A 19,725-nucleotide genomic window follows, 5' to 3' on the forward strand; every position below is an offset into this window, starting at 1 on the left:
GCTATTCTGCCACATGCAAAATGAGCAGTATCTCTCTGTATGATCTGTCAATTAACCGGGGTCTGGCCCACCAGCCACTTTGGGGGTGGTCCTGGGCAAGGTAGCCTCTGGCTTTTGGTTCCCTCCAACAGAAAAGCATGCCCGTGGCCGTGGGTGGATAGCTCAGTTGGTTAGAGCGTTGTCCTGATACACCAAGGTTTTGGGTTCAATTTCTGGTCAGGATACATATAAGAATCAACCAATGAATGCATAAATAAGTGAAAAAATAGATGTTTCTCTCTCAAATCAATAAATAAAAATTTTAGAAAGAAAAGCATTTACATTCCAGGCTCTGTAAAGATCTTAGCAGAGCAGCTGTCAACTATGATCCTGAGATGAGTGTGGAGTTTTGTGTGTGACTGTGTGCCCACATCTGAGTTAATGGACAGAGAGGTGTGTGAAAGTGAGTGTGCACATGTGGTTCTCTGTGCTTGTCTATATGTGTGAATGTGTAGCTATGAGCAATTCTGGAGACCAGAGTTATACAGAAGAGTGGAGCCCCAAATCTCTGAAGTTGTTTGTTTACTCCTCTCGTACACTCAAGAAAGTTCAAAGAAATGCATATCTAGATGGAAAGGGATCCCCAGAGAGCCTAAAAGAGTGCCACCAATAACACATCTTTCCTAAGTTTAAGTCTTTTTTCTAAGTGCCTGTTGAGGGAGGAAGATGATTCAGTTCTTTCCCATGACCACCTGCTCTCTACCCTAAAAAAAAACACATTTAGCCCTGGCCGGTTTGGCTCAGCGGTTAGAGTGTCGGCCTGCGGTCCAGAGAGACCCGGTTCGGTTCCCGCTAGGGGCGCGTAACTCGGTTGTGGTTTGTGCCCGGCCCTTGATGGGTCATGCGGGTGGCAGCCACTTGATGTGTCCCTTTCACGTTGATGTTTCTCTCTCTCTCTCTCTCTCTCTCTCTCTCTCTCTCTCTCTCTCTCCTCTCTCTCCCTCCCACTATGTCTGAACAAAAAATGGAAAAGTGTCCTTGGGTGAGGATAAAAAAACCCCAACATTTCCCATCTGGTAGGAAATAGAGTCCCTCTCCAGAAAGGCCAAGGAAATTCTAGCTATTAGTTCCAAAAGAGAATTCCACATTTTTGGAAAATAGTTTATTAATTCATTATAAGGACAGATTCATGATCAATGCCTTGGCTTAACACTAAAAAAATGTCATATTTGTAAAGAGAAAAAAATGCTGGAAAAATAATTAAATAAAATAGCATAAACTAAGTACAGACAAATAAACGAGCAGGTATGATTACACTTGTCATGCATCAAAAAAAGGAAGGTTTTAAAATGAGACTCAAAAATGTAAGGCATCAATGGTAGGTGACAAAGGGATTAATACCCTGTAAAAGGCCAATAGACTCTTTTCTAATAAAAATACAAAGACACAAACCTAACACTTCCAAATTACCCAGAGCCCAAATCATATATAATACTAGTGAGTAATGGCCACTTTCTTATCAACTGTGAGTTATAGGCAGATACCAGATTTATTACTTATTTGCTTTTGAGAAACAATTTTCCACCCAACCTAATGGGTTATAAATTGTCTCATTTGCAGCTATTTAATTTAAACCAGAACCTCAGTGCCTGTTAAACAAGAACATGAAAAATGACTATGTGGTGTAATGCTAAGAGCCTACTGTTAAAACAGCCATTTAATTCAGGGCAGTTTTGTTTTTTTCCTTTGGAAAAAAAATCAAACCAGCAAAATAAAACGAGGCTTTTGACCTTCACAGCAATGATAAAACATATAGAGTGGTGTTAGCCACAGCAACGATGAATGCTACAATGCAACGATGAATAGTACAAGTGACAACTCTCTCCTTAACAAGATACAAAACCAACATTAATAATCTTTAGTGTTATCATAGGCTGGTTGAAGGAGGGGGAGGGGGAGGAAATGTAGGTGCGATGTCAAACGTGAGTGACACCCGAGTGTAATAAACACAGATGCTGAAAGGGTCTGAGGAAGCTGCAACTCTGCTGAGAGACATTTCACCATTAAAAGGGGGTGGGGTGAGGGGGTGGAGATAAACTGGTTATTTCTAATTTAGCCCACAAGCCAGTTAACCCTTGATATGCCAATCCGTTAAAAAGATGCATTTAGGGAGAAAAGACTTTATGTTCCATGCTCCTATGAGAGGCTGAGGTGCAAAATCAAATAAATTGCATTGTTTTCTCCACACAGGAAATAGAAGTCAAGCTTGTCCTTGTCTGGCAGGTCAACAGAAAATGACTTCAGGATTGAATTCAAAACAAAACAAAACAAAATGAGCCAATTGCCCTTGTCCTGTGCAAACACCTTTCTCCAGCACCCCAGGGGAATGAGATTCCTCTCACTCCTATCTCACCAGCCCATGTTCAAGGTCCTCAGAGTGGGAAGTTGCTGGGCTGCAAAGTCCCTAATTCCCACTCCCCACCCCCTTTTAGCTTTAGTGGGAGGGAAGGTTCCAAACCCCCTCCATCCAGCAAACCTGCCTCCCTGCATAGAAGGGAGGGAAGAATTTTATCCTGAGCCTCTGGCTTGTGTTCTCCATCTCCAAAGTCCCCTTGTATAAGTTGGATTCATCACCTCCAAGGAGAACCTCCCATCTCGATCCCAGGGAGAAAGATACAAGAAAAGCTGGAAGGTCTCCTGCAAACCTGCACTGGGGGTGGGCAGTCCACCCGGGGGAGAAGTATACAGAGGCAGAGAGAAGAGGGGGCAGGAGGTACCCGGTAAAGTGAAGGGCAGACACAGGAGTCACGCTATGGCCTCAAAGCAGACATGAGGTAGTCATGTTGTTAGGGAAGGAAGGTGGGAGACGCACATGACAGTCTGGGAGAGGCGTGAGAGACAAGAGAGGCCGGCAGAAAGAGGAGACACTGGAACAGCAGAGAGGAAAGGCAAGAGTATCGGGGAGGAAGCGAAGGGCACTAGAATTGGGAGAACAAGTTGGTGGGGGATAGGCCACTGGAGTAGTGAAGAGGAAGGAAGGAGGGGAGAGCAAGAGAAAGCAGATGTTCAAAACCAGGCACTTCCCAAATTACAAAATTAAATGCAGAGTTGCTCTGAGGGGACCAAAGTCGTCCTCTCTATTTGGGCAAAGGGAGGTGGGAGATGGGCAGCAAAACTAAAGTGTTAGGCATTCGGAGCCTACTTGCACTCAGCCCAGCCAGACAGAAAATGGGCTGGGGCTGTCTTTGTCAGACAGGGCATTGGAGACACTCTCAGAGTGTGTAATAAAAGGCTGGGTGACAGAGGTGTGTGACCAACAGGGCTGGGGACTGACCACTCTGGGGCACTGTCCTGACCTGGAGGATCATTAGGCTGTAGTGACCACTGCCTAGACCACGGTTTCCCAGTTCACCAACCAGCACACACACATGTGCTTCACATATATGTACATCACATATAGCCATGCCTCACATGTCTCTCACATATCACAGGTGTCACAGAGTATGGGGGGAGTGAATAACCCATTTTTTCCTCTCTCTCTGGCCAAATGGAGGCTCCAAATGGCTTGATGATGTTCAGTATCTGCAGTTACACAGGTGTCATATCCCATGATCCATAACAGCCTGTCCCAAACTGCACCCTCTAGGGGAGCTAAGCAGAGGAGGAGACTGGGGCTCTGGGCAAGCCCGGGCTGGCTCCTAGTGGGCAGGGGGCCTTCGACTGGCAGCTGTTCCCAGGGGCCTCCTCTAGAGCCTCACTGGGCTGGAGGTCCAGGTAGGGGCAGGAAGGTGCCTCTGGCAGGCAGGTAAGTCTGTCTGGCCCAGTAGCTGCCTGCTCACACCCGCCCAGCTCCCTCTCCAGCCAGTCTACCCCTTGCTCTAGAGCCACAACACCCGAAGTGAGGTCGGGAGCCTCCGAAGGCAGGAGATCCTCAGGTTCCAGGTCTTGGAGGTGAAGGTCAGGGTTCCCTTTGGAGGCACTAAAGTCAGAGTGAACAATAACGTCAGCCTCCACCTGGTTCCTGCAGACCGGGGGTGGCTTCTTCCTCCCGTTGCCCTGGTCAGAGCAGAGAACACAAAGACAGGTGACCATCACTGAGAGAGATCATGAGAAGAATGACCAACATAGTTGGGGTGGAGAGAGACTGACAGGCACCTGTCCCCAGCGCCCCAGAGCATATATCACATGGGAGTTGGTAAAGGAACATGCTGACTGTCTTGTGAGAGATGGTGCTTGGCCCTGGCCAGTTTGGCTCAGCGGTTAGAGCGTCGGCCAGTGGTCCAGAGAGACCTGGGTTCGGTTCCCGCTAAGGGCACGTACCTCGGTTGCAGTTTGTCCTCTGCCCTGGTTGGGTCGTGTGGGTGGCAACCACTCAATGTGTCCCTTTCACGTCGTTTCTCTCTCTCTTCCTCTCTCTCCCTCTCACTCTATCTGAACAAAAAATGGAAAAATGCCCTCAGGTGAGGAAAAATTAAAGAGAGAGAGATGGTGCTCGGACCCATGAGAAGGCAGGGAAAAACAGAGTACTACCATTTGCCCTTGCCCAGGAGAGCCACAAGTACAGGATTCAGTCACAGCCTCAGTGAATGGAAGGAGGGGCAGAAGGCACTCAGGCCCATGGTAACTGCTCTGGTCCCCTTAGGTCTATGTAGGGGTGAAACACAGATTCTTGCAAAGTAGCAGCCCTCTACCTACTCACCTTTAGAGACTCCAGTGGTCTCCTGGCTAGACTTCTATCCCCTGGGAAGTTACCATCAGGGATCTCCAGGGAACTCACTACTTGCTCTTCACAAGCATAGGGACCCTCTCTCCTTTCCTCTCCCTTCCTTCCTGGAAACTGACCTTTATGGCATCATACACCAGAGCCTGCAGCAGCAGCGTCTGCCCAGTTCCAGCAGGGGGCAGCAGGGCCCGGGTCAGAGAAGGCACAGGGCCTGCCTGAGGCAACTCACAGCCTGCCCAGGAACCTGCCCAGTGTGGTCCACCTTGCTGAGCCCAGGAGATCTGCAAGGGAGAGAGAAGAGGGAGCTGGCTAGGAGGGGAAGTGGATGGAGCCCCTCCATGGTCTTTGGCACCTCTGTCTTCTCTCTCCCCAAAGCTGTGGGGAGGAGCCCAAAATAGGCAGAGAGTCTGGGGGAGGGGGGAGGGGGAGGCACTGAGGGTGAAGAAGTCCTCCTGCAGAAAAGCCTAATACCATTGTTTTGGTAAAGCCCAGAGGTTTCCCAGATAGGCACGGCCTCCTTCAGCGGAGACGCAGGGAAAAGATGGGGCAGGACTCAGGGGCTCAAGCAGGTGGGATCTGCCAGCATGAGTGTGTGTGTGTGTGTGTGTGTGTGACGACACACCTGCCCTACATAGCCCACCTCAACCAGGTCCCAGTCCCACTTGGCTACAGCCAAGCTGATGACTCTTTCCCCATATTGTAGAGGGCTGGATCTTAGCGGTGTCCCCAGCTCCCAGGATGAGGAGGGGTCTGGATGTTCTGGCTACCCTGAGTCACCTGCAAACAGCCCATCAGGGGCCCTCCCCTTCTTCCCTGGGAGCCAGGCTGACCTATTCTGCCGGGGATGGATGTCAATCCGCTTCCCAGCCTGCCAACCTTTTCGCGGAGGGAGAGACAGTGCCTTTTCTTCTGCAGCTGGCCAAGAGGAAGGGGGTTGGGGGAGGGAGGTTCTCCCACAGGGTCCCCCGTTGAGCACTCGCGCCCCCTGGTGACCTATTTGGGAGTGCGCCACAGTGTGGGACTAACCTACCTCGGCTCCAGGCTCACCTTTCTCTTGGAATGACCCCGGCAGTTGGAAACTCCGCCACCCATAAGGCTGTGCACTTCAGCCCTGTCCTCGATGTCTGAGGGTGGTGGGGACCAGTCCTGGGGACGAGGGTGCACAAGGGACTCCAGTTCATGGGTAGCTGGGAGACTGGGGGGTCCCAGGCAGGCTCGGGAGTACAGTGCGGGGTTCCCAGCGGTGGCTGTGGAGGACAGGCCTGGGAGGGCTTCCCTGGAAGGGCACAGTGGTCAGACAATGAGGGGTGGAGGCAGGACTGGGATCTATTCCCGCTTATACCGCTGGGCAGGTTCCTGTCCCTCTCTAGGACCTGGTTTCTAGTCTGTGCAATGAGTCAGAAACTCTGTTCAAAAACAGTTGTGACGCTGCAAATGGGACCCTTCTTCCCTTGGATCCAGGCATCTGGAGATTTGGGTTCTTCCCAAGATGCTGGCAGCTACAGAGGAAGTGGGAGAAGGGCAGCTCTGCCTACGGACGCCCTTGTGGAGGGGTACGCGGGGGGGCCCCCAAAGCCACCCCCACTCTCATGAAAACATCACCCCCGCTTCCTTCATCCCAGAATCCCAACTTCAGTGGGGCTTCTGGGGATGCCTGGAAAAAGTCATGGGCACTGTCCCGGCTCCCTCATCTCTGCAGCCCCTCTGGAAATCTCCGTGGTCAGACTGACTCCGCCCACCTGTGGGGGCCACGGCGCAGGCCAGCACACATGCAGGCCAGGAGGCAGAGGAGGCCCAGGCAGACACCCACGATGATGCCCGTGACTGAGTGCACATCCAAGGAGTCTGGTTGGAGAAAAAGAGAGGGGACAGGACAGGTCAAGGACAGAAGGCTCAGATGCATAGATCAGGACTTCTTGTGGTTTCCTCAGGGGACCACTGGCTTGAATCTCACACTGGACACTCAGAACCTCCTGATGCAAGGATGGGAAGGCCCCACAGACTCACAGAGACTACAGCTTCCTCTCTCTGCGACTGTCCTCCCCACTGGACATCTGCAAGCTGTGGTCCCTCCCACCACCCTGCCTGTCTGTCCACCGGGAGGTCTCCTGGGTGGGCAGGAAGCGCGGCGCACCGGCCCCCACTCAGAGGGCTCTGCGCTTGGTTTAATGCTCTGCTGTCACCATCTTGAAATTATTCCCAATTATAAAATAAGGAACCCTTCATTTTCATTTCACATCGGACCCTGCAAATTACTCGGCCAGTCCTGCTGCCCACCACCACCCCATAAAGCTCATCACCTCTGCAAGCCAACCCTCCCATCAAAGCAACCTCCCCAAAAAACCATGCCAGTCTCCCAAAAATCTAACCTCTCAGCTGAATTACCACTGAACCAAACCACACCTATTTCCCCTATTTCCCCTGTCCTCTCTGCACCGAAGTAGGAGGGCAGCTGTCCAAACAATACAAGTGTACTGGTGCCTGGCGGCAGGCCTTGGAAGAGATGACTTGAAGGTTAGAAGGTAACTCCAGGGGCCTCTGGGGCCTCGGGCTGCCTCAGGATGGACCCCTCCTCCCTTCCCGCCCTCTTACCTGAGAGCTTCTCCTGGAGAGTGATCACATCCTGCAGGCCGGAGAAGGGCCCAGGCCCCACCTCTGTGCGTGCCCCCATCTTGAAGAAGTACCTGGTGTCGCTCTCAAGGCCACGTACCTCAGCACTGAAGATGTTTCCTGGGAGGCGGGGGAGCAGGGAGAGCAGGGCTGGTCGGTTGAGTGGGGGTGGGATGCGGGACAGGCTGGGAGGCAGGACTGAGAAAGTCTGCTCCTCCCACTCAGGGGGTAGCTTCCGCCTGTCCCTCCTAGAACCCCTAGAACCTCAGTGGCACTCTCGCCACCAATCCGGCCACTGGAGAGGTTGGAAAGGGTGAAGCGGGTGGGGAAGCTCTTGCTCCAATATCCTTGGACAGGAGCCCTCACCCTCCGTGGTGAGCAGGGTCCACTGGTGCTCGGGCTGGGTGTGGTTGTTGCTGTACAGGATCAGATACTCCACGATCTCCCCATTGGGCTCTGTGGGGGGGCACCAGTGCAGCAGAACAGTGGACGGTGTCAGGGAGCTCAGGCGCAGGTCCGAGGGGGGCGTCGAGGGCCCTGGGTGCAGGGGAGGAGAAGGGGAGAGGCAGGATGACTGGGAGCCCCAGCTCTGGGGGCAGTCATGAGACGGCGTGAGGACATGGACTCTCTTCTTCCCTGAGCTGGAACAAACCACAAACCACAAAGCAAAATGAAGTCTGGTCTCTAACTGGGGGATTTCTGGAAAACAGTTGGAGAGGGGGCTTCACTGCCTCCCCTCCACTCCCTGAAACTCTTCTCCACTCCTTGGAGCCAAGCTCCCTAACCTTCCACACCCAGATATTTCCAAGGGTTGAGGAGACTGTCTGGTATTCTAGGGACCAGGAGGCAGAGCTCAAAATTTTTTGAAAGGTTTATATTTTATTTTAAACTCTCAAACTAAGTTTACAATCTATTCCATGGTAAAGTTTAATTTAAAATGTGTTTACTATCATCATTTAAAGTTTCTAACTCCCCTTCCTAACACCAAACCTTTAAGTAAAATGGGTTGATGCTCTGTGTAGCCTGCGCCTATGCCAGCAGGTCCTCCAGGGTCATGGGCACCCCAGTGTGAGAAGTTCCACCTTGGCAGACTTTGTGTTCTGTGGTTAGAGAAGAAGCTGATCCTGGGACGTGGGGGTGAATGAGGAAGGGGGAGGGGAGGGACACAGAGTGACTGGTGAGTTGGGAAGGACAGAGATTTGGGAGTTCAGGTCTTCAAGGCTTGACAGAGGGTGGTATGGGGGCCAAGGGCACTAAGGTGTAACAGAACTCTTCGATTCTCAGGCTCAGTTTCCCCATCTGAAGAAGGGGAAACCATCCTCCTCTGTAGCTCGGACACTTGTGCTGGGGATCCAATGTCATAAAGTCAACTTCAAGGGTCTCCCTAAATTCTGTATGCAATTTAAGACCATAGGAACTGAGGCCCTCGGGGAGTGAGAAACTATTGGAAAGCAGTTTTGTTGTTGTTGTTAATCCTCACCCGAGGATATATTTCCATTGATTTTCAGACAGAGTGGAAGGGAGGAAAAGAGGGAGAAGGGGAGAGGGAGAGAAAGAGAGAGAGACAGAGAAACATCAAAGTGAGAGAGACACATTGATTGATTGATTGCCTCCCACGCGGCCCCAATTGAAGCCGAGTATCAAACCCACAACCCAGGCATGTGCCCTAGACCAGGAATCAAGCCCAAAACCCTTTGGTCTGTGAGCCAACGTTCCAACCACTGAGCCAAACCAGCCAGGGCTGAAAGCAATTTTTTAAAAAGCAAATTCATGAGAATGGAGGGCCTCCACACCCATCCCACACATCTTCCTATTTCAGGTCCTGGGACAAAGGTCTTCTGTGGATGGGCAGGTGAAGAATCTCAGGGCCAGCAGGACGGAAGAGCCTCTGCTGTGAGAACAAAAGTCCTTTGTCTTGAAATCCATTTCCAGAGGGTTCCAGAGTCACAGACTTGTAAAGTGAATGGTCCCAGCCTCTCTTTTTACTTTACAGAGGCCCTCGGGGGGAAGGAACCCACCCAAGTCTCCCTGTGTGTCAGACGCAGGATGGGGACCCAGATGCAGAATCCAGGACACCTGCCTGCCCCCTGCCCTGCGCCCTCTTCCCCAGCCCAGGTCTGGGCACAGCCTCTTAAAAGAAGCCCTTCCTCTCAATCCTGTGTTATCATTTTTATGGATAAATGGTTAAGAACAGCACAGGACTGGCCTATGTAAATGCAAACAAATAATACACCCTTAAGGGGTTCTGAGGGATGTTTTGTTTTGTTTTGTTTTTATCCTCACCCGAGGATATTTTTCCATTTTTTGTACAGATAGAGTGGGAGAGAGAGAGAGGAAGGGAGAGAGAGAGAAACATCGACGTGAAGGGACACATCGAGTGGCTGCCACCCGCACGACCAACCAGGGCCGGGGACAAACTGCAACCGAAGTTCGTGCCCTTAGCGGGAACTGAACCCGGGTCTCTCCGGACCACAGGCCGACGCTCTAACCGCTGAGCCAAACCGGCCAGGGCCTGAGGGATATTTTGGAAAAGAGGGCTTCTGGGCAAGGAGTTGGGTAAGAGATGAATTGGTGGCAAGAGGGCTGAGGGGCCACTCACGGTCAGGCAGGGTGGAGCGCTCCACCACGGAGCCGAAAGGCCCGTCCATGTCCACGCCATGGGACTGTACCGCAAACTCGTATTTGGTGAAGGGCTTCAGCCCACCGATGAGGATGTCTTCTCCAGAGCTGCCAAGGCAAGAAATGTGACTAGAGACCTCAGGCTCGCCCTCATAGCAGAGAAGCTCCTCCAAATCTACTCCCCTGCCCCCAGCCCCAGCCCAGGCCCTACCCTGGGAAGTGGGCCACTAACACTAGCCAGAGAACCTACAGCTAGATGAGAACGTACACTGCTCCCAGGGTATCATGCTCCATGCCCAATCTCCAAGCCAGGTCTCCTCCTCCAGGAAACCTTCCTGGATTAATCCAAGTCGTACTTCACCCAAGGAACCATCTGTGATGCCCCTTTTCCTTGATATAACTTTTCTTTAGCTGCAACTGTATGCACCTATTGCTTTTTATGCAATGTTTCCTTTGCCACACCAGCAGCTCCTGAGGGTAGGGGCTGTCGCCCCGTCTGATTGGGGGCCCTCTCAAGACAGTGGCTGGGCTGTCTCTTCGCCATCCTGTTGGGAGCCCTTTGAGGTTGAAGAAATAGGTCTGTCTGCATCATGTTCTCAAGGGTTCAGTACAAGGCTCTGTTGCAAAGGGATGGGGTAGCAGGGACTCTCCTTTTCCACCATCAGGTTGTCAGAACCTGGGGCTTCCCCAGGGTAACACATGAGCCTGAAAGGTTTCTGAACCCTCCAGGGTCCCTCTCCTCATCACCACCTGCTGCCTCCCCCCTCCTCTCCTTTACAGCATCAGACCCTCTTTCCCACCTGGTATAATAGGTGACCAAGGAGGCGTTCCTGAGCCCCCAGGGGCTGAAGCGCACAGTGTAATTGACAATCTTGACTGTGGTGAAGTCTGGCTTTTTCCATCGAAGCCAAATGGATGTGGAGCTGTTTGATTCCGCATGGACATGAGCGGGGGGTAAGGGTGGACCCCTCTGGATGGGCAAGTCTGGAAGGTGAAAATTAGGGTGTGGAGAAGGGCGGAAGGACACTAACCCTAAAAATGTGTGGTGCTTTACAGTCCCCAGTTTACAGTCATTTTTTTCTACCCTTTCTCCTTTGATCCTGTGAGTTGGGTAGCATCATTCCCACTTCACAGATGAGGAAACTGAGGCGCTCAAGAATTTAAGTAATATTTTTTTTTTTTGGCCGAGGTCATATGTGTAGCAAACTGTAAAGAGAGAGGCAGCAAATCATGGCAATTAAGAGAACAGATTCTAGAGCCAGGTTGCCCTGGTTCAAATTCCAGCTTTGCCACTTATTTGCTGTGTGACCTTGGAGAAGTTACTTAACCTCTCTATGTCTCCATTCCCTATTCTGTCAGTGGGGCTTATAATAGTACATACCTCATGATATTTTTATGAAGATTAATTAAGTTAATATTTGCAAAGTATCTAGAAAAGTACCTAGCATATTGTTTTTGTGGTATAATTCACATACCTCAAATTCAGTTTTAAAAATGTGCAATGCACCCTGGTCAGTTCTGCTCAGTGGTTAGAGCGTCGGCCCATGGACCAGAGAGTCCTGGGTTCGGTTCCCGCTAGGGGCACATATCTTAGTTGCAGTTTGCCCCTGGCCCCGGTTGGGGTCGTGTGGGTGGCAACCAGTCAATGTGTCTCTCTCACATCGATGTTTCTCTCTCTCTTCTCCCCTTCTCACAATGCACTGGTTTTTGGTACATTCACAAGGTTGTACAGCCATCCACACTATCTAATTCCATAAAATTTTTATCACCCTGAAAAGAAACCCTGTTCCTGCTACATGAATCCTCTGTCCTCCAGCCCCTGGCAACCACAAATCTACTTTCTATCTCTATGGATCTGCCTACTCTGGACATTTCATGTCAACAAAATCCCACAGTATGTGGGTTTTCTTGGTGTCTGGCTTCTTTCACTTAGCATAATGTTTCTAAGGTTCCTCGCTGTTGTATGATGTATCAGCATTCCACTCCTTCTGTGGTATCTGGCATATTGTCATGGACTGAGTGCCTGTGTCCCCCCCAAATGCATATGTTAAGATCTGAACATACGGCAGAGCCCTCATTAAGGGCATCAGTGCTGGTCTTATCCATTCCGGCTAAGTGCCATAACTGAGTGCCACAGACTGGGGGCCTTATAAACAACAGACATTTACTTCTCACAGTGCTGGAGGCTGGAGTCCGAGGTCAGGGCGCGGGCGTGGTAACGCTCTAGTGAGACTCTCTCGGGGTTGCGGACCGGCCCCTTCTCCATGTGTAGTCACAAGTGAGGGGCAGTGAGAGGACTCGAGCTCTCCTGCGACTCGTCTAAGGGCACCAATCCCATGCGTGAGGGCTCCACACTCATGATCAAATCTAAGTCCTCATTACCTCCTAACACAGCACACCTGAAGGTAGGGTTGCAACATGTGAATCTGGGGGATGACACAAACTTTCAGTCCCTAGCAGGGCCCTTATCAAAGAGACCCCAGGCCGGCCGGTGTGGCTCAGTGGTTGAGCATCGACCTATGTACCAAAAGGTCACTGGTTCGATTCCCAGTCAGGGCACATGCCTAGGTTGTGGGCCAAATCCCCAGTGGGGGGCATGCTGAAGGCGACAAATCAATGTTCTCGCTCATCAATGTTTCTATCTCTCTCTCCTTCTCCCTTTCTCTCTCTCTAAAGATCAATTTTTAAAAAAAGGAGAGAGAGAGAGACCCCAGAGAGCCCTCCAGCCACAGTGAGAAGACACCTATGGTCTGAGCCAGGAAGTAGGCTCTGACCAGAAACTGACCATGCCAGTGCCTTGGTCTTAGATTTCCCAGCCTCCAGAACTGTGAGAAATAAATGTTGGTTGTTCAAGTCTATAGAATTTTTGTTACAGCAGCCTAAACTAAGACATACATAGCAAGCACTATATTATGAGGATATGGATGATGTGTTCATTACATAAATATAAAATAAAATGAACTTCATCAGCAGGTGCCTTACTTGTGTTGTTTACCACGAAATTCCCAGAACAGAGCTGGCATACAGTAGACACTCAGTAAAAGATTTGGAATTAGAAGCCAAGTCTCTTGGCTCTGGTTGAGCGATCCTTCCACTAAACCACATGGTTGAAAATCAGCCTGGGAAGTTAGGGGTGAGGGAATGTCACGATGGGCAACAGAGGTGTCCAGCACAGGGCCACAGGCACTGCAGTGGAAAGACTTCTGCCTGAGAGCCAGGGGTCCTGGTTCCAGGGGTCTAGGCTCTGTGCAAACTTGAACAAATCCCTTTACCTCTCTGAGCCTCAGTTTCCTGTTGGGCCACATAGGGATAGTGCCTCTGCCTAGAGTGGAGAGAGAATCTGACAGTGTGATGTAGGTGGGTTTTAAAAACTGTCTAAAGGTCAAACTTGGGGTCAGGAGTCACTGATCAACCATGGTTTTCTTTGTCTAAACCTTCCAAACTGGCACTGCTCACAGACAATGGAAATACGGTAGCAGACCTGGAAGACGGGGCACAAATCGGAGCTTCTTCCTATGACAGAGGCTGTCTGGACCTAGAAGAAGACTCCCGAGCCTAGGAGCATGTTTGGGGGTGCCTGAGCCTACCAGACAGCCTGACCACCGAGGCTGGCCCAGAGGGACGGGAAAGGAAGCCTTGTACAGACCCCTCACCTGAGCCCCCTCACCTGGAGTGGGAGCCTTCTCTGTCTTGCCCTTCCACACTGCTGCGTAGCCGTCCTCATGTTTGTTGAATGCCACCAGCTTCACCTCGTACAGCCGGCCGGGGACTGGGGAAGGTCAAGGGGTCACTCACTAGCTAGAGGAACCCCACAGGTTCCTCCCCAGAAAGGCTTCCATCTCCAATGCCTGCACCCAGCTTATCCAGTCCCCCACTGAGGCGACATCTGTCTCCTTCCCTCCCCCAAGCCCTCCTCACCTAGCTGGGTCAGCTCATACTGCTTCACTTTCTTCTTGAGCCGGACAGGCCCCACATCCCAAACCTGGTCTCCACGGCCCCCTGGGGGGCTCTCACCATCAGCCTCCTCCTCAGCCTCCACCTCCCGCCAGTACAGTTTGTAGCCAGAAATCTGGACGGGGTGAGGGGGCGGCTGCCACGATACAACCAGGGACTCCATCCTTGCCCGTACCTTCAACTCTGCAGGGGCAAAAGGGACTGGGGAGCAGGATGAGAAGGAGGAGGAGAAAGTGAATGGGGAATGAGGAGAGAAGGTAAAGGCAAGAGGAAGCAAAAAGCAGGAAGAGGGCACTGAGTGAGAGCTTGCCAGCCTTCTCCGGGGAGCAGCACTCAGCCACCACTCTGAGCACCAGCCCGCCGGTCTAGAGGTGAACTCACTATTCCGCAAGCCCAGAGTGCTGGGATGGGAGGGACGTCTCCTGAGCATCTGCACAGAGGTTACCAGGGAGCACCTCTGTGGCGGGGCTGACAGTCCTGGCACAGTGTGGGATCTATACCTTTTCTGAAGGAAGTAATGCATGGATACTGGCAAGGCAAGGGGGTTGCTGAGGCCAGGAAGGAAGGGTAGAGCCTCTGGAGGGGGGACCCTACTTGAAGCCTAAATGTGGGGGACTTACTATGTATTAGACACTGTTCTAAGCACTTTGTGCATACATTTTAACTTCATTCTCACAACACTGTAAAATAATAAAAATATTAGTATCCTCATTTTACAAGTAAGAAACTGAGGCTCAGAGAAATTAAGTAACTTGCCCAAGGTCACACAGAAAGTATATGCACCAGGTTTTGTCTGCATTTAATCACTCTACTATTGAGCCTTTCAACAAAACCAAGGACAATCATAATCATAGAAGCAGCTCCTATTTAACAGATATTGTGTACTAAACACTCTGTTTGCAATACATTCATTATCAATCCTCATGCCTGGGCTTGCAAGCGAATGAAGCCTTAGAGCTGTGAAGGGTTTGTGGGAGGTCACACAGCAGAAAAAGGAGCACTTGAGCCCAGATGTGTCTGCAAAGGCCAGCCCTTAACCTCTACACCCATCCTCCCTGACCCGTCCAACAGGGGGAGCCATGGAAGGTCTCTGATGGAGGGGTTGGTTGGGTCTGGGTTCCAAGGTCACACATGCACCCACACAGTCACACACGCCTCCTGGTCCTGTCCCCGCTGAACCCGTACCATGGCTCTGGTTGTGCACACTGGGCGTCCTGTGCTGCACCCACTGGGAGGGTGCCCCATAGCCAGCCCCCGTGCCGGCCGAAATCCGGACTCGATACACCTTGTTGGGCAGAAGTGAGTTCAGTGTAAGCTGTGTCTCATTCCCTGGCACCTCGGTGGAGAAAATCTGATCTGCTGGGACAGAAAAGACTAGCTGCTGGGAGGCCACCTGAAGACAATGACCCTTAAGTCCCCTACCCAGATTCTTCCACCTCAGATTCCGGTGCCTCAGTGCCCCTCAGAGCCTGAGGCGCTCTCAGCACTGGCCCCTTGGTGCATGGCTCCAGAGCCCACTTCTGGGTCCCCCACCCTAGCTGACATAGTCATTAGCTTCAGCTCTGAGTGGGGAGAATCATAATATGTGGTCCCCACTTCCCCATAAGCAGTCAATAACCCCCTGCCCCAACACACACACCGGGGCACAAGCACAGGGGTTGACTGTGAGAGCCATCAGGCACCATCTGTCTTTCAGAACCCTGACAACCACCCCAAGCCCCCTGCCTCACCCTTCCCTCCCTCTTCACCCTCACCCTGGCCCTCCAACCACTTGCCTTCTCCTAATTCTTTATCCCTTTCAAACTCCCACCGTGAATTACTGACACCTGCCCTAATAACGCTCCCAATGCTCCATTCCCTCATCCCCCAAGCACCCCCACCCCACCTCCCTATCCCTTATCTGCTCTTTGAGCTGGAAGGGAGCCCAGGGATCACCTAGGCCACCTGCCTCATTTCACAGATAAGAAAACGGAGAAGGGGACTCAGCAGATGACACACGGCAGCTGTAGAGGAGGTGAGGCAAGAACCCAGGCCTCCCTCTGCCTTGAGCTAGCCCTTTTCCCCTCTATCCCAGCCCACACTGCTCTTTTCCAGGTTCACCATTCTCTACTCCCCTGCACTGCCTACTTTCCTCAGACACCTGACTCTGCTCAGGTCCTCAGAGGCGCTGACCCACTCTTCACAGACAATTCCCAGCCAGGTGGAGCCCGCACCCTGCCTCCACTCACCTTCCTTTCCCAAACTGTACTCTATCTTGTACTTCACCACCTGCCCATTGCTCAGGCTGGGAGGCAGGGGCAGCCACGCCACCCTGATGTCCGAGGGGTTGGGGCTGGACAGGGAGACCTGGGGCGCTGCACTGGGGACTGAGACAGAAGAACATCAGCATGAGCTCTGCTCCACCGCCGTGGAAGGTGAGGCCCAGGAGCGGTCAGAGACTTGCCCAGGTCACACAGCAAGTCAGAAGTAGGCCCAGGACCAGGATCTGAGGGAGGAAAGGGAGCCTCTCAGGAGAGCCCCAAGCTGGAGAGGAGGGGACATCCTTCCCACCCTGAAAAAGGTTTGGGACACAATCTTCCACATCCAGTGGGTTAAATTCACTGGTCCCTGCCTGGCTGGATGGTATGTGGGAGTCAAGGGCCACATGATACAGGGAATCACAAGCTGAGATCTCAAGTCCTAGTTGTCCTACTGACCCTGGGCAAGTCACTCTCATTTTCTGGGCCTCGGTTTCCCCAACTGTAGATTGGGGAAAAAGAACCCTTGCCTGCCCCTTTTGGTGTACAAGAGATGACACAAGGCAGGTAAAAGTGTCTTGGCATTCACTAGTAAAGAGAAGCCAAGCTACCATTCCCAGGGAATTCTCTGGACCCCAAGGTGCCCGTTGCAGGTACAGAGGCCCTACCATCATCCAGTGTGTGGACCAGCGCTGGGGTGGAGGTGCGGCTGGCCCCCAGCTGAGAGTAGGCCACTACGTAGAATTCATAATCCGTGTTGGGTTCCAGGTCCCGAACTTGCAGCTCTGTTGTGTCATTGTTCACTGCAAACTGGTATTCCACATTGTCCATGCCTGGGGCGGTGACACAGGATAAAGGGACTGTCAGAGGAACACCATCAGGGGCCCATCAGCTGGAGGCTATCTAAGGGTCCTTGTATTGTCCCAATTTCTGGAATAGTCTATTTATAGCCAAATCATCCCAGATAATCTGCACTGGAGATTATAAACTCCCCTAGTTTCTAGTCCTACTGCATTAATTCCTCCACTGGTTAGGAAGCTCTTTCTATCATCCAACTAAAGTGACTCCTGTTGCATTTAATATTTGGCTCCAGGAGATGCCAAGGCATTTTCTCTGGGAGGAGAAGCATCATCTCCCTTCTCTCTCATAAAACAATGTGCCACACATATTGATCCCTGGAGCGCCAGGCCTCACGCACGCACCTCTACGCTCCCACGCCATCCCATCCTAGCTCCAAAAGTAGCGGACAGGCAACCCTTCAGTCACCCAACTTGTCCCCACCCTCATCGCATCCGCTTGGGCCCTCATTGGGGTGTCTCCCTTCACTCCCCATCCCTACCCTCCGCCCCTGCAGACGTACCCCGAGCCTTCTGGTAGTGGAGGGAGAAGCCAATGATCTGCTCGCTGTGCAGCTCCGGCCGCTCCCAGGCCACCAGCACCGCCGAGCTGCTCAGCGGTGTGGCCGTGACCCGCGTGGGGGCGCTAGGCAGCCCCTCGCGCACAACTACTGCCAGCGGCGCGGCGGCGCACGCTGTGCCCGCGCCGTTCTCGGCCACGCACTGGTAGTAGCCGGCGTCCTGCAGGCCGATCTGCGTGATGACCAGGCTGCCGCCGCCGCCCTGCACCTTGACGCGCCCGTTGGGCCGCAGCGGCACCCCGTCATGCAGCCAGCGCAGCGCGGGCCTTGGCTCTCCGGACGCGCGACACACGAAGCGCGCGGTGCTGGCCCGCGTCCTGGACAGTGCCTCGGGCGCCTGCGAGATGGCAGGGGCCGCTGGGGGCGAGAAGAAGGACGCTGACCGCGCGCTCTGGCCACTAGGGGCTCTGCCCCCTTCCCCAAGTACCCCAACCGGCTCCCAAGTCTCCTTCAATCTCTCTAACCTCTCTGATTCACCCCTTCCCCTAAATATTCCAGTGCAGCGCGGCTCTACCTCTTCTTCCCATCTACCCCAGTCCCACGCTGACCGGGCCTCCGCAGCCTCTTCTCCGCCTGGGTCTAACCCACTACTGTATTTATCATCTCCTTCTCCCCTACCAGGATCTCCCATACCGACCAGTTGGCCCTGTTCTGAGCAAACCCGTCCCCCGGTTTTCTTGGTCCCACTTTAAGTTCCACTAGCTCCCCGCTGGTAACCTCAGTCTCACTCTTCCCCCATTACCTAAATCCCACCCAGATAACCCATCCCCATCCTCCAATCACCCAAGCCCTAATCACTCCCCCCTTCTTTCCCTGACTCAACTCTTCCCGCTCCATCCTCCAATCTCTCTCTACTTCTTCCCCTCCTCCAATTATCTAGCCTGTCTCCTCCGAGCTCCCGCCCGCGAAGAATCCTCCCCACCAACTCGACATCCCCACCTCCCAGGTCTACCACTTTTGCATCCTCCAAGATGTCTCTCAATCCCTCCAACACACCCAATTACCCACTTCCCCCCTCCCTGTTCTTCTCTGGATCCAAGCTAACCTGCCCCAGTCTGGTTTCCCCGCACACCTGCTCCCCCAGCCTTCATCCTGCCTCACCCAGTACACGAAGCTCGGCGGCGGCGGTGGCAAAGTCGCGCGTGCGGGGCTTGTTCGCGCGGCACACGTAGACGCCCGAGTGCCGGGGCTGCGCGCTGGTGATCAGTAGGTTGGTGCGGCCCAGGACAATGACATCAGTGGAGATGGGCTTCCCGTCTGGGGGAGAAGGGAGAGCGTTGGAGGAGGGAGGTGAGGACTGTCCCTTCATCCACTCCCTGGACCTCGGGGCCTCTCTACACCCGGGTTATGAGACCATAACAGTCCCCAGTTTGAATCCCAGTTCCCCCACTTGTTAGCCTAGTGACCGTCTCTGAATCTTAGTGTCTCCCTCTGTAAAATAAGGAGGTAGTCTCTAGCTGGAAGAACTGCTGTGGGGGTGGAATGAATAAGGTTTGTGAGAACCCCTGACACAATACAGGCACATAATAGGTGCTCAGTACACTAGTCAGTTATTACTATTACCATTGTTGTTAAAATTGATTTCTCCCAAGGACACACTCTTGTATGGCCTTAGCCCAGTACCTGTGATGAAATATGGCTGGAAAGGTCTGATCAAAACCAAAGAGTTGAATATGTGCGGAGGCTTTCATCTTGATGTGAAATGAAAACCATCTTAAAAGTCCTTGCCTTGCCCTGGCCGGTTTGGCTCAGCAGTTGGAGCCTTGGCCTGCGGACCAGAGAGTCCTGGGTTCGGTTCCTCTAGGGGCACGTACCAAAAAAAAAAAAAGTCCTTGTCTTATGGACATGAACAGAAAATTCAGAAGGAAAAACACAAATACTCAGGAAACACAAAAATAGTGTTCAACGTCACATAATCAAAGAAATACATATCAAAATACAGATCTTCAGCCCTGGCGGATTTGGCTCAGCAGTTAGAGTGTAGGCCCTTGGACAGACGAGTGAGTCAAGGGTTCTATTTCAGTCAAGGGCATGTACCTCTGTTGCGATCGGATCCCTGGCCCTGGTTGGGGTCGTGCAGGAGGCAACCAATGGATGTGTTTTTCTCACATCAATGTCTCTCTCTCTCTCTCTCTCTCTCTCTCTCTCTCTCTCTCTCTCTCTCTCCTCCCTTCTTCTCTCCCACT

General features: G+C 52.5%; 1 protein-coding gene across 1 annotated transcript in view; it reads right to left on the minus strand.

The window, feature by feature from the left end:
- Window positions 1-3,371: 3,371 nt before the first annotated feature.
- Window positions 3,372-19,725, minus strand: part of IGDCC4 (immunoglobulin superfamily DCC subclass member 4) — a 37,934-nt gene continuing 21,580 nt past the window's right edge. Inside the window, exons 6-20 of the mRNA XM_036276697.1 lie at window positions 18,641-18,796; window positions 17,483-17,896; window positions 16,791-16,955; window positions 16,114-16,251; window positions 15,071-15,241; window positions 13,850-14,086; window positions 13,599-13,700; window positions 10,732-10,915; window positions 9,912-10,039; window positions 7,679-7,849; window positions 7,295-7,432; window positions 6,442-6,547; window positions 5,750-5,978; window positions 4,822-4,983; window positions 3,372-4,035 (exon numbers count right to left, since the gene is read on the minus strand). Coding sequence (XP_036132590.1) covers window positions 3,631-4,035; window positions 4,822-4,983; window positions 5,750-5,978; window positions 6,442-6,547; window positions 7,295-7,432; window positions 7,679-7,849; window positions 9,912-10,039; window positions 10,732-10,915; window positions 13,599-13,700; window positions 13,850-14,086; window positions 15,071-15,241; window positions 16,114-16,251; window positions 16,791-16,955; window positions 17,483-17,896; window positions 18,641-18,796 — 2,906 coding nt within the window. The 3' untranslated portion in view covers window positions 3,372-3,630. The remainder of the gene's footprint in view (window positions 4,036-4,821; window positions 4,984-5,749; window positions 5,979-6,441; window positions 6,548-7,294; window positions 7,433-7,678; window positions 7,850-9,911; window positions 10,040-10,731; window positions 10,916-13,598; window positions 13,701-13,849; window positions 14,087-15,070; window positions 15,242-16,113; window positions 16,252-16,790; window positions 16,956-17,482; window positions 17,897-18,640; window positions 18,797-19,725) is intronic.

Source organism: Molossus molossus, unplaced genomic scaffold (assembly GCF_014108415.1).
Source record: "Molossus molossus isolate mMolMol1 unplaced genomic scaffold, mMolMol1.p scaffold_m16_p_1, whole genome shotgun sequence".
NCBI classification, from domain to species: Eukaryota; Metazoa; Chordata; class Mammalia; order Chiroptera; family Molossidae; genus Molossus; species Molossus molossus.